At 49.8% G+C, this 12,813-nt stretch overlaps 2 protein-coding genes across 3 annotated transcripts; one reads left to right on the forward strand and one right to left on the reverse strand.

Moving 5' to 3' along the window:
* The first annotated feature begins 1,799 nt into the window (after window positions 1-1,799).
* LOC133884301 (PWWP domain-containing protein 1-like) lies at window positions 1,800-8,361 on the forward strand. 2 transcript variants are annotated; one of them, XM_062323660.1, is made up of 3 exons: window positions 1,800-2,670; window positions 5,739-6,499; window positions 6,614-8,361. In XM_062323660.1, the coding sequence occupies exons 1-3, from the start codon at window positions 1,809-1,811 to the stop codon at window positions 8,114-8,116; spliced, it is 3,126 nt and encodes a 1,041-aa protein (XP_062179644.1). In that variant the 5' UTR covers window positions 1,800-1,808; the 3' UTR covers window positions 8,117-8,361. The 2 variants fall into 2 exon arrangements, with proteins under 2 accessions (XP_062179644.1, XP_062179643.1); XM_062323659.1 differs by having other exon boundaries at window positions 5,739-8,361.
* Window positions 8,362-9,299: 938 nt separating this feature from the next.
* LOC133884303 (1-aminocyclopropane-1-carboxylate oxidase-like) lies at window positions 9,300-10,752 on the reverse strand. The gene is made up of 2 exons (XM_062323661.1): window positions 10,509-10,752; window positions 9,300-10,422 (listed from the first exon to the last, which is right to left on the reverse strand). Exons 1-2 carry the CDS (start codon window positions 10,608-10,610, stop codon window positions 9,595-9,597), a joined length of 930 nt encoding a protein of 309 aa, XP_062179645.1. The 5' UTR covers window positions 10,611-10,752; the 3' UTR covers window positions 9,300-9,594.
* Between the last annotated feature and the right edge of the window lie 2,061 nt (window positions 10,753-12,813).

Here is a 12,813-nt window from a genome sequence, read left to right on the forward strand (position 1 = left end):
ATTTTTACTTCTATTGTATTTCTCAATTGTTCCGAGATGAAACCTTGCCGGGCATCTTACATTTCGTAGATCTAGAGAGAATTCCAGGCATCTATTGATGGCACCTTTCTTTGTTCCAACATCCCCGAGAGTCTTTCCCACGGAGATCGGAGATCTGTCCCAATTTGATCGATGTCGGGATATTCCCTCATTAGATCAATAAGGGGTAGAGAAGCCTCTTCAGAAACCCTTGGGCGCTTTCGCCGGTCATTAATGACCTCACGCAAGTCATTTATCAGATGACCTTTTATTGCCGAGGTCCGACGGTAGTTGTTCGCTCCATTGTTATCCCGGGGAGTTATGTTCCTAGGGTTGCGCTTCTTCGAGTCTGATGTGTCTCGCGACATGGGATTATCTAGTTTTCCTCAATTAGCACTGCCTTTGGCTAGCCTGGATGATGATCTCCTTTGTTAAGTCGACCGTCGAGTTCATCCAATCCTTACTGGTTGGGGTAGCCATAAGGGAGCATGAGTGCCTTTTGTAGAAGAAGAACCCTCTTAGCAGTTACGGATTTAAAGCAGTCAATCCCCTAATGATGTTCATGAGATGTTAAGATCGGGACTCCGTTAAGAACCGGGGGAGGTGTGCTCATATGGAGCTGACCATTGCCCACACCCGGAGCCAAAGGACCCTGTCTGCTTGTATGATGTCGTCATGATTACCCAGATCATCACCCCTGTCTCTGATAAAGAAAACTTCTTAGGGGATAACCTCTATTGGAGGAGGTGTCTAGATCCATCATGGATGCTTCATTAGATTGCTCCAAGTTGGTGTCTTAACAATCCATGTTGTCAGAAACTACGGGGATTGATCTTGACTTGCTGTGAATCGGACATTCACAGTTATCTTAGCAGCCGAGTAGTTTGAACTCGATGCCTAATCCTCAGTGCATTGATCCATAAATTGAATTACCTAGTCGCTCGAATCATCGCCGAAAAGTTCATCTTCAAAACTCACCCAATCGATCACCGGTTCATCCGAAAAACAAGTTCTCAACGAAGCTTTTGGGCGATGTCGATGGCATCTTCTACATAGTTTCTTCAACGTCTTTTATTATGATCCCCACGGATGGCGCTAGCGGTCGATGGTTTGTGAACCTCCGATCTAATGAACTTGTTGAAGAAATAGGATATGCTTCGAGTGGACAAATCATGAGAGAGCGCATGTGGATTTTTATACAGGTTTAGGCCTATGAGAGGATAATAATCATATATCTTGTTTGTCTTCTATTAATTGAGCCTGTTAAAGTGGGTATATGGCTAGCTTAGATGGATCTTAACCTAGTCAGTAAATTTCTTACTCTATTTCTGTTGGCTTGATTAGGCTTCTAATGACTTGTGTTGATTTGTCCTTCACAAGGCCCTCTGTCTCCGTAATTATATAAGGGTGACGTACATCCTTTAGAGTCATCCTTCCTGTTTTTAGGGATATACCTTCCCAATTATAGGACGTCTTTAATACCTACAGATAGTCTTCTTTCATCTAGGGATCTCTTTCTACAGATATGTCCTGAAAATTACGAAAATTTTTAAGATACTCAGATATGGTAGCTATCTATTATTCATCGCCAGAGCTTTTCGTCCACCCCTATGAACACAATTGTTACAAATTTACGCATCACACCTACGTGCGGAAGCCGTTACGAGTTTACACATCTCCTCTATGCGTGAAAGACGTTATAAGTTTACGCGTCTAGACGGCGCCTATAAATAGGAGTACATATCTCCTCAATTTCGCAAACATTTTTTTCTTCCAACAAATTTCCCAAAATGCCCTCGTTGCCTTCCCCCTCGCAGACCCAGATCCCCAAAACTCCCCGTCCACCAGAACCCTGGCCCAAACCAAAGCCCGGACCGCTCGGCCCTCCATCCAAATCTAGGGTTTCGATTCCCCTCCACAGGATGTCCGATCCGACCGCCGCCGGCACCATGGTGCCCGCCGGAGACGGCGGCTCGTGGGCGAACGGCGGCCCCCGCTTCGGCGACATGGTCTGGGGCAAGGTGAAGTCCCACCCGTGGTGGCCGGGCCACATCTACAGCATCACTCTCACCGACGAGGAGGAGATTCACCGCGGCCACAGCGATGGACTCATCCTCGTCGCCTTCTTCGGCGACTCGAGCTACGGCTGGTTCGATCCCCACGAGCTCGTCCCCTTCGAGGACCACTTCGCCGAGAAGGCCGCGCAGGGCGGCAGCACCCGCAGCAGCTTCGCCGCCGCCGTCGCTGAGGCCGTTGACGAGGTCGCCCGCCGCGGCGCGCTCGCACTGCTCTGCCCGTGCCGGAATCCCGACGCCTTCCGCCCCCACCCCTCCGACGCCAGGTTCCTCCTGGTGGACGTGCCCGGGTTCGACTCCGACGCCGACTACCACCCCGACCAGATCTCGTCCGTGCGGGAGCGTTTCGTCCCGCGGAAGGCGCTGGACTACCTGCTGGAGGCCGCCGTGACGCAGAGGGACGCCGCGGAGGCGGCTGCGCGTACCGTGCTGGGGATCGAGATGGCCGGGTTGTTCGCGGCCTGCCGCCGCGCAAGATTTGCTGAGCGCGACACCACCTACGCCGAGGCGTTCGGGGTGGATCCCGAGAAGGCGCTCGCTGCCGAGAAGAAAGCCGCGGCTGAGCGAGCTCAACGAGGTATCAACGCTTACAATAGATTTAGTAATAATTGTTTTGATGTGAATAGCAGATTTGATCTGGTTCAAATAGCTTCTATTTCTATTGGCTGAACTGCATGTTGCATGAACAATGTTGCATTGGTTTTAACTGGGAGAGTGACCATTAACTTTTGAGCATCACTAGGCATGGAGAAAGTCATGTGCAAATTTTGTGGTACAAAATAAATGGTAACTTTTCTTTTGCTTCACGGGATTCAATCCAACTTAAGTAGAATATATGGCATGCGTATCCACTGTTTGTTCTAGATTTGTTCTAGAATTATGTTTGTGTCATATTTAGGTATTTTCTCACCCTAATTGTGCATACTGAAAACTTATTCCTCCATGATATTGTAGGCATGAAGATTTTTAAAGCTGCAAGTAGTTTGCATTACGATGTATTGTTTTACTTCTATCCATATATTTCCATGACTTGAGTGCTTTTTTCCAGTAGTATTTTTGGACCGTGCTTCAACTCTCATGTGTTTGGAATATGTGGTTCCTTCCTTTTCCAATAGTTGTGTTGATGCATCATTCATCTGTTCATTGCATCCAGTCTGGGATCAAATTAAAACTTGTGTTCACATATAAAAGTATGCGTGTTTGTTCAAACCCTTAATTTTGCTCGCCAAGGTGGATGCACCTATTTTGCACAAATTGGTCATTATGCGTGTAGCCAGTAAAGAGCATTTAAATTCATATTTTTGTAAAGAACTGCTATAAATAGTGTGAAGACTGATTCTGAAAGAAAGTTTGACAGCACACCTGATAAAATATATTGGTGACTCATTGAGATGTGAGAATTGAGATAATAATGCATTTGGGGTATTTCCTCATCATGACATTTTTGTTCTGGATGCACCATTTTCCTGCTCCTGACGGGAAGCAGGCATTGAGGTAAGCTGGTTGAGCTCACATGTACATCTTGAAGGAAGGCACCAAGTTGAGCTACTTGCGCTCTACACTGCTGTGTTGTGATGCTTAGTAGCTATTATATTTATAAGCATGTATTAACTTATGAAGGTATAGCGGTACAACCGTTATGTTAGATAGAGACGTTAATCCAAACATTCAGAGTTACTAATATGATTAGGAATTCTCAGTTCACTATATACTGGAGGTACATAGCTTTACTTGACAGGTTTCGAGTTGAAGTCCTTGGGGAGAGATTTGTCTCGAGTGGAGCAGGTTCATAGGTGTCGGGACTAAACCCGATAATACGGTGAGAGTTAACTGGAAAACTTAAGCAAGCATACAATAAATTTGTACGCCCAGCCCCCCATCCCATGATTTTCTCTGCCCTTTCTTTGATCTTCCATTATCTTGCCACACCCTGCAGTCTGCGCAAGTTTTGTGCATGATCAGTAAGTGTAGTGTTGCACTGTTGCTCGAGGCCGAATCCTGTATGAAAACCTAGGAGTATTCTTCGTTGTGAGAATACCACTGTAGCTCTTGGCCCGGCTGAACCCAAGTGCCATTAGAACCCACTGACAAATGGCTGCCTGCTGCCAGTAGAATGGACGGTGCAAACTGTTTATGGCGACCCTGCTGCCACATTTGGAAGATTTAACACAAAGTTTGGAGCAAATCATTGGCTCGTTTTGCAAGCTTTCGTGGGCCATTTGACTATTGTTGACCCATGAAGTAACAGCTTGGTGATTGATGGGCCTCCTGCTGGCCGGCCCATCCATTAGCCAGGACAGAGTCGCCTTGGAGATGGGTCCCGGTCGTCTGGCGGCCAGGACCATCGTGGCTCAGCTCGTTCTGCCATACCGACTTGCCCAAGTTCAGAGCCGCTACAACTTCATATCCTTCTCTTCTTGTTTTTCTTCTTCTGAAAAACAGGTATGGCACTATAGGCGGACCGACCAACAGGGGAAGTAGGGTGGCCACCCTACCTCTCCAGTGATGAGACTTTTCCTACGTTAATCACTCTATATCGTATTTTTAATCCTGGCAATATTTATTTATAGCTGAGTGGCTGACTCTGTCTTACTTATATTTTTAGTCTAAATCCGTTACTGTATGCACTGGACACCAGTGTATTTATCAAGGATAGGAGATGGATGAAGTACCTCATCCATAGAACGGCTAGGACGGGACAGACCATATGCTAACATAGAAATTGGCACGTGCACGTTTCTTCCCTGGAGTGGAAGACGCCAGTTCCTCAAAAGCCTCAGGCCTCAAAACAACGGTGCCCAGGGCGCAAAGGCATCGATCCTCTCTCTGCGAGGAGATTCTTTTGCCCGGGGAATGAGGGGATCGGCCGACGTGGCAGAGGGACCGGTACACGTGTCAAACCCCGCCGGATTAGCAGATAGGAGTAGCGTCGTCTAAGCACAGAATAAAAATTAGAAATAGGTACCCATCGGATAATGCTGAGTTATTATTTAGTTTATTTTTTTCTTAATTTAATTAGATAGGAGTGAGTTTTTAGTTTTTTTAAGTTTTAGACCGATCAAATAATCTAGAAAAATACCAAGCTTGCATCCCTAATTAAAAGCATCGATACGTTCTCGTTGGTGAAGCAAGAGTGGACGTGCAAGTCTGTTGCTAACTTGCTACAACCATTTCCCATAAAAAAGAACTTGCTACAACAACACTCCAAGTTCCCAGAGAGAGTCCTAGCACACATGTTAGGATGATTGGTTGATCACTACGATCATAATGACAATCTGCTCATGGTAACACATGCTGGGATAGCACTCAGGATTTCGGCCAAATCGTCTGACAAGAGATTGAAGAATCAGAGAGTGAGTTCATGTTTGGTTAGACCAGATAATCAAATACACGGTCCTGATGCACTCTAATCTCTCTGACATGGCTGCAGCTTACGTCTAATTGCAACATTACCTCATTTGCTTTTGTTTCTACTGGTTCATTTTAATTCCAGTGCTACATTGTAAGGTGTATTTGTTTATTTATGTATTAATATAATTTAAGTTGATTATTTGTGATGCACGGGTGAGGGATAAGCATTTCATTGGCTTGCGTTGACTGCGATGTGCGCCTCGTGCTGACATGGCCCGCTCTGATGCCTTGCAGCTCGGCCGCTCCAGGGCGACAGGAAGACGCCCGAGCAGGTCATGGCCGGCCGCCGGAGGGGCGGCCCCGGCGGGGCGGCGGCGAGGCTCATGGAGAAGATCATGCCCGGGGCCTCCGCCATGAAGGCCAAGGTCAGCAAGAAGGACCAATACCTGCTCAAGCGCCGGGACCCGCCGGAGCCTTCCCACCGGCCGGCGCCGCTCCCGGACGCGCCGCCCGCGCTGGACGACGGCCCGCCTAGCTTCGGGGGCGGGGACCCGCCGACGCCGCCGCTGCCCGGGAGCGCCGGCGTCCACGAGGAGGAGTTCATGCTGCAGAGGCGCGCGCCGCTGGTCGAGATTCCTCCCGCCGCCCACCCGAGCGAGGGTGCCGCCGCCGCGGTCGGCACGGACGCTGCGCCCAAGAAGGCGACCAAACCCAAGAAGCCCCGCAAGCGCGAGCGGGAGGAAGCTGCCGACGCCGGCCCCGCAGCCCACCCGAGCGAGGGTGCCGCCGCCGCGGTCGGCACGGACGCCGCTCCCAAGAAGGTGACCAAGCCCAAGAAGCCCCGCAAGAGCGAGCGGGAGGAAGCTGCCGACGCCGGCCCCGCCGCCGCCGGGGCGGTCGGCGAACCCAAGAAGAAGAAGAAAAAGAAGAAGCTTTCCAACCTCGACGGCGGCGCGGTCCCAACAGCTACCGCAGCCGCCGCTGGAAGCGGCAAGCCCGCCGCTTCCCCGCCCCCCAAGTTGGTGGTGGATCTCAACGAACTTAACCTGAAGCAGGTAATATCGGACCTTCGGAATCTCCCGCTCGTCTCCTTCCATGGCGCCGACCGTCGCATCTCTGACACCGCTCGCTCATTCGTCCTCGCGTTCCGCTCAAAATACTACAAGAAGAGCTACGAGAACGACCCACCTGAGGAGTCTAAGATGAGTTTGGACAAGCCCAGCGCCGCCGCGGACGGCCAGCCGCCCAAGAAGAAGAAGCCGGCCGCGAGGCCCGGCGCTGTCGGCGACCCTACCAAAGCCGGCGTGAAGCGCGGGCCGTCGGACCGGCAGGAGGAGCTGGCCGTCAAGAAGAAAGCCAAGCTCGACAAGATTAAGACACTGTCCAACGAGAAGAAAGCCGGCGGTCTGGATCTGAAAGACGCCCCCGCAGCCTCGCCGGCTGCACAGCAGCAGCGGCCTGCAGCGAAGGAGAAGGTTGAGACGGCTGCCAAGAAGAAGGAGCCGGCGCCGGCGCCCAGGATCAAGACGCCATCGCCAACGACTCTGATGATGAAGTTCCCGGTGCAGAGCACGCTGCCGTCGGTGGCCTCGCTGAAGGCACGGTTCGCGCGATTCGGGCCGCTCGACGTCGACGGCATCCGCGTGTACTGGAAGTCCCACATGTGCCGGGTCGTCTACAGGTTCAGGTCCGACGCTGAGGCCGCGCTCAAGTACGCCAGGAGAAACGCCATGTTCGGCCAGGTGGACCCCCACTACCAACTCCGTGAGGCCGAGTCGTCCAGCGGCGAGCCGCCGGCGCCTGATGCTCCTCCGCGGCGCTCTGACTTGCGGCTCATGGAGACTGCTCCGTTCAGGCCTGGCAGCTCCGGCAACGGCGCTCCACTGCCGATGTCCAGGGCTGTGCCGACACGTGTGGCCGTGGGACAGCAGCCCAAATCAATCCTTAAGAAGAGCAGTGACGAAGGTGCGGCTGGCACGATGAGGGAGGTCCCTCGCGTGAAGTTTATGCTGGACGGAGGGGACAGCAAGCTCGAGCCACCTGCACTGCTCACGAGTGGCGGCGGAGGCAATGGAACAGACAACGCCACACCGGTGGGCAAGAGTGCCAAGTCCGTCGGCTTCACAACGCAGCTGCCTGCACGCGCGCTGCAGCCACCCATGCGCCCCACGCAACAGCAGCTGCAGCCTCGTGTGTCGGTCACTCAGCCACTCCCGCCGCCGCCGCCGCCATACCAGCCTCGCATCAGCGACGGCCAGCTCTCTTTCCCTGGGCAACCGCAACAACCGCCTTACCCACCTCGCCACACTGATGGGCTGCCACCTTTCTCCAGCCAGCCGTCGCAGCCACCACCGCGTCACAGCGACAGCCCGCTCCAACTCCCTGGACAGCCACCGCTGCCATACCAGCCTCGTTCCACTGGCTTCACCGGACATCAGCAGCAGCAGCCGTACCCGCCTCGCTCCAGGGACAGCTCGCCCTTCCTCCCCGGACAGCCACAGCAGCAGCTCCCACCCCGCCCCAGCTTCGCCGACGACGTCCCGGCATGGAAGAGGAGCGAGAAGGAGTTCAAGGAGGAGCTGATGAGGGTCATGACAGGGATCGCCAAGATGGTGGAGCCACTGACCGACAAGAACGGGTTCTTCCCCTACCACCTCTTCCGACGAGCGTGAGCATGCAGCTGCCACCAGCCATGTCGTCCTACCTGGCTTGCAGAGCCGAGGTCGCAGCAGCTTCAGGGAACAGCTGCGTTGTATCTGTTGGGCCCCAGTGCCAGTTGCAGTAGCGGTAATGCTAGTAGCAACAGTGAGGACTTCGCTGGAGAGAGAACAGGGTGTGCTTCTCCTGTGGTATTGTATGACTGGTTTTGTACTCTGGTTTCTGCGAGAGCGCGTATGCACCCCATCTTAGACCTGAATATTAGACTCTTCTACTAGGGAATGGTTGCAGTGCTTAATCGTGTTCTTAATCCTAATATTTGCTTTAACATTTCCGCGTATTAGGAAGGGTAGGGGCAGAATAAAAACCTGGGTTTGGAGGGCCGAATCCTTACCAACCTAACTTGGAAATGCAAGTCCGCATACATTTAAGTATACATAGTTTATCTTAGCCATCCATCCTTCTTGTACTCATTCTTTCAATAATTCTCTCATTGATCATTTCCAACCTAACTCAGAAATGCAAGTCCGCATGTACGCACGCCTTATCTCAGTCGTCCATCTCTCTCATATAAGTACTCATTCATCCATTAATTTTCTTATTTACTTCCTAATTTTTTTCACCTATACTTTCAACACGAATCGAACGTAAATAAACAATTCCAATAAATCATGAGTTTGTATGCTCTAGTGGAATTTTTGTGTTCCAAACCAAACTATGTGGATCGGGGCGGGATTCGGTCATGCAAAGGAGCGAAACCGACGTCTCCGTATCTATGCTCAGCCTACACTATGACCTTGACTCCATTGCTATGCCGGGTTGAGCAATGTCGTGGAATTTGTCACACCAACCCCAATCCAGCCCTGCTACTTTTGCCCCCCCCCCCCCACTCATCACTGTTCAGATGTTGGACCACTCGCAATCAATTCAGAACATGACTAGATGAGGTCATATCAGGTAGCTATAAGCATGTTTGCGTTAGAATTGCGCTTATGTTGCGGAGAGAAAATAGCGAGGAGAGATAAAAAGAGACTACTAATTAGGTTTCAACTTTGTGTTACTGAAAGCGACTAGAAAGGGAATATTATAACTAGCAAGAACCTTTTTAGAGCATATGGTCGACCCAGCTTATGAAATTACGCCAACTGCTAGGAATTCTGTGAAAACATTTTCTCAAGTAGCAAGGGATTACATTCCTTATACGTAAACAAGAGTGGTTCATAATCATACGATGTGTATACAAGAACCCAAGATGTGGATATGCAAGTACATAGTTCTATCCAACACCAAGGAACAAGAATTACAGGCTTGTTTTTTCACTACACACTGCAACAACGTAACACTAGTCACTACATGTTATGGAAAAAACAGCATGACACAATGACACAATGACAACGAAAATAATAAGTTAAAATAAACTTATGTCTTCATGCTATTAAATATAAATCATAAATAAATAATAATTGAGTTGTAGTCTCCTTAATAATTTGTTTTAAGCGGCCGGAGATGACTTTGGCGCCTTGACGGCTTCGAACCTCGGCTCCTTGGGCTGGAACTTCTGCTTCGCGTACACGTCCATGTAGTCGCCGAACACGTACTTGGGGTACGCCTCGTCGCCGGCCACCGCCGGAGAGATGGTGGCCTCGTCCGAAGGGTTGTAGAACGAGGCGATGGAGCGGCGGTTGCCGTCGCGCATCGGCAGGACACGGTGCCACGCGCTGCGGTACTGCCCGTTGCTGAGCACCTCCACCTGGTCGCCGGTGTTGACGACGATGGCGCCGGCGAGCGGCTGCACGTCAGTCCATTCGCCGTCCTTGAGCACCTGCAGGCCTCCGACCTGGTCGTCCTGGAACAGCAGGATGACGCCGCCGGCGTCGGTGTGCGCGCGCAGCCCCGTGATGAGGTCCGGGCGCGGGCACGGCGGGTAGTGGCTGACCTTGGTGCCGAAGAACGGCTCGTGGAGGCCGTCGCCGGAGAAGGCGCCCTTGATGGCGCCCTTCTCCAGGCGGAGATTCTCGTCCATCGCCTCCATGACCCGCTCGGTGAGCTTCTTGAGCTCGGCGCGGTACTCGCGCATGGTCTCCTTGAACTCCGGCGGGTCGGAGGGCCACTGGCAGGCGTCGTGGATGTAGAAGATGTCCTCCCAGTCCATGTCGTCCACCGGCGCCACCTCCTCGCCGCGCCGCTCCGCCTCCACGAGCGCGTCCAGCGTGCGCACCGGCTCCGACGACTTGAACCCGGCCTCCCGGAGGCGGTAGCACTCGGAGCACACCTTCTTCACGCGGTCAAGAAGCTCCAACGGGATGCCATGGTTCACCAGCTGCCATTAATCACACCAAGACAGCACAGATCAGTCAGATTTTATCCTGACAACAATGTAACGTGGCATGTTTTGCGCGTCTGTACCTGAAAGAACCCCCACTCCTCGCAGCCGTTGGCGATCCGCGCCATGGTCTCCGCCCTCTCGGCGCCGTCGAGCTTGGAGAAGTCGATCACCGGAACCACCATGGCTGAACAGGCCTTGATCTCTCTCGATCTGAAAAGGCCAGAGCTCTTCAGGTGCTGCAGCTTGCAACTGTGCGCAGTAGAAGTAGCTAGTAGTGAATGAAGCAAGTTTGCATGCAGCTGATGGATGGCTTGAGAATGGAGGCCATGGATGTCGTTTTATAGCCCATCAGGTCCATCGTCCACTGTAGCGATTTTCTGCATGTGCCAATTGATTGGAAGAAATTTCCGGGAGGGCAGCGAGGTCGACCGTCCCCATTCGATTGGAAGCGCATGCTCAAATCTCAATTGGATTCGGCAGCTGGGCCTGACTGATTGATTGTGTCGTCATGGCCAGTGCCCCATGAATTCTTCTAACCGAGACAGATTCTGCCCTTGTCCTGGATGACTTCTCTGAAAGCCATATAATTTCGACGAACAATTGGAGTCCGGTCTTCTGTGAAGCACAAAGAAAACAGTTCAGATGCTGAAGAGTGTCTAAGATATCTTTGGGGAGGAGGCTCGATTGGGGATGTGTTTTTTATCCATATTTGACCAGAAAAATCATAACTCTTTTTTTCTCTCAGATTTGATATGTTTGCATGATTTTTAACTTCCAAGGGGCCCGCAACAATGAAAATCTCTCTTTTTTTAATAAAAAAAAATATAGTCTGTTTGGATAGGTAGGGAAACTAGTTCATATTCCCCTTCAATCACGGAATATTGAGCCTAACACTTCTCTATCAACTTCTCGATATCTTTTTGGTCCAAATGAATATGATGTTCATATACTCCTAGCATGTTTCTCGCGGCTTCTGGTAGGAACCTTGTTTTGTTTTTCTTTTATATAAGGTTTTATTAACTCTCATCTTACATCAAGTTGATACAAAATCTCTGTATAACTACGATGCACATAGCCACGAACAAACCAAATAGGGTTAAATCATACGAACCAATCACGGAATATTGAGTCAAACTAGATCAATCCATCTTGACATGTCATAAGGTAGGTTAAATCTGACGGATCCTGTGAGTCCTAAAGTCCTGCGCAACTGTCGTTGCATGTTGGAACTTTTTAGGCAAACAATGGAGGGAGAGTGTCCCCACTGATTTTACTTCAATAAAATAACAATACGCAAGTTGACGATCGGATCGATTTGCAAAGCGATGAGCCAAATGGTTAGGTCAGGTCATGAGCTAGCTATCTTAGAGAGAATAGAGCGTGGGTTTTCATCTATACCTTAAAATATATTTAGGTTTCTAGAGTCCCAAATTCTCCAAAGGATGTTAGATTGATGTGCAATTGCCAATTGGTGGTTTCATGTCTTTGACAAGACTTTTCTTGGCCTACGCCTCGAATCGAAGACTTGGAAGGTGTATCCACATTTATAGAGAGGTGACAATAAACGAAAATGAGATATGAATAAACCGTGACTCACTGTTTGAGGGGACTTATGGATCGGATTTCCCTTTTTGTATATCTAAACGTTAAGTAATTATCCAACTCCAATTTATATATTTATATAAAGCACGAGTTAAATCCCGCGTCACCTCATCCCCTACCCCTTTTTATCTAATAAAACCTATAAAATTTGAATAATTTACCACTTTTATCATCACCCTTGTACTCTAGCCTACCTAAATCGTTACCGGCTACGGATATGAGATCCGTTTTACTAATAAAAATAAATAAAAAATTTAAGAGAGAAATTAGTAGATAATCTCCTCCTGCTTTTTTAGATCTCATCTTAAATCAAACTACGGTATCATTTCTAACGTATTCATTCGATGGCACTTTTATGGTGTTTCTATATCAGTTTGTGCTTCATGTTACCATATTCAATATTTATCTTTTCGTTGCAACACACTTAGCTAGTATAGAACTAATAGGGGACATCCGGACATGTACTATATCAAAATTAAAACAGTAACCTCGCTCTTGTTCTCCCTTGCAAATAAAGAATAAAAATAACTTTCTTATTCTCTCATAAAAAGAAAAAGAGAGAGGAAGTTTTCCTTTGCTCTGTGCCTACATATGGAGCTGAAACGCAAAGTAGATCATACCGGAGGGAGTATAATATATAGTACATATACGACGTAACATGTTACTTGGAACAACGTTTACCCAACATTACATTGCATCGATCATGCACGTTGGACGATGCTGACTGCTGACCGTTGATCGAGTACTGGCAACCATGACTATAGATGCGTGCTCAAAAACAAT

This window comes from Phragmites australis, chromosome 11, assembly GCF_958298935.1.
Source record: "Phragmites australis chromosome 11, lpPhrAust1.1, whole genome shotgun sequence".
Taxonomy (NCBI): Eukaryota; Viridiplantae; Streptophyta; class Magnoliopsida; order Poales; family Poaceae; genus Phragmites; species Phragmites australis.

Bases quoted from the DNA above. Each gene is read 5' to 3' on its own strand.
- LOC133884303 (XM_062323661.1), bottom strand. From the start codon at position 10,610: ATGGTGGTTCCGGTGATCGACTTCTCCAAGCTCGACGGCGCCGAGAGG. The intron at 10,423-10,508 runs GTACAGACGCGC...GATTAATGGCAG, and splicing joins AGGAGTGGGGGTTCTTTCAG to CTGGTGAACCATGGCATCCC.
- LOC133884301 (XM_062323659.1), top strand. From the start codon at position 1,809: ATGCCCTCGTTGCCTTCCCCCTCGCAGACCCAGATCCCCAAAACTCCC. The intron at 2,671-5,738 runs GTATCAACGCTT...GATGCCTTGCAG, and splicing joins GGCTGAGCGAGCTCAACGAG to CTCGGCCGCTCCAGGGCGAC.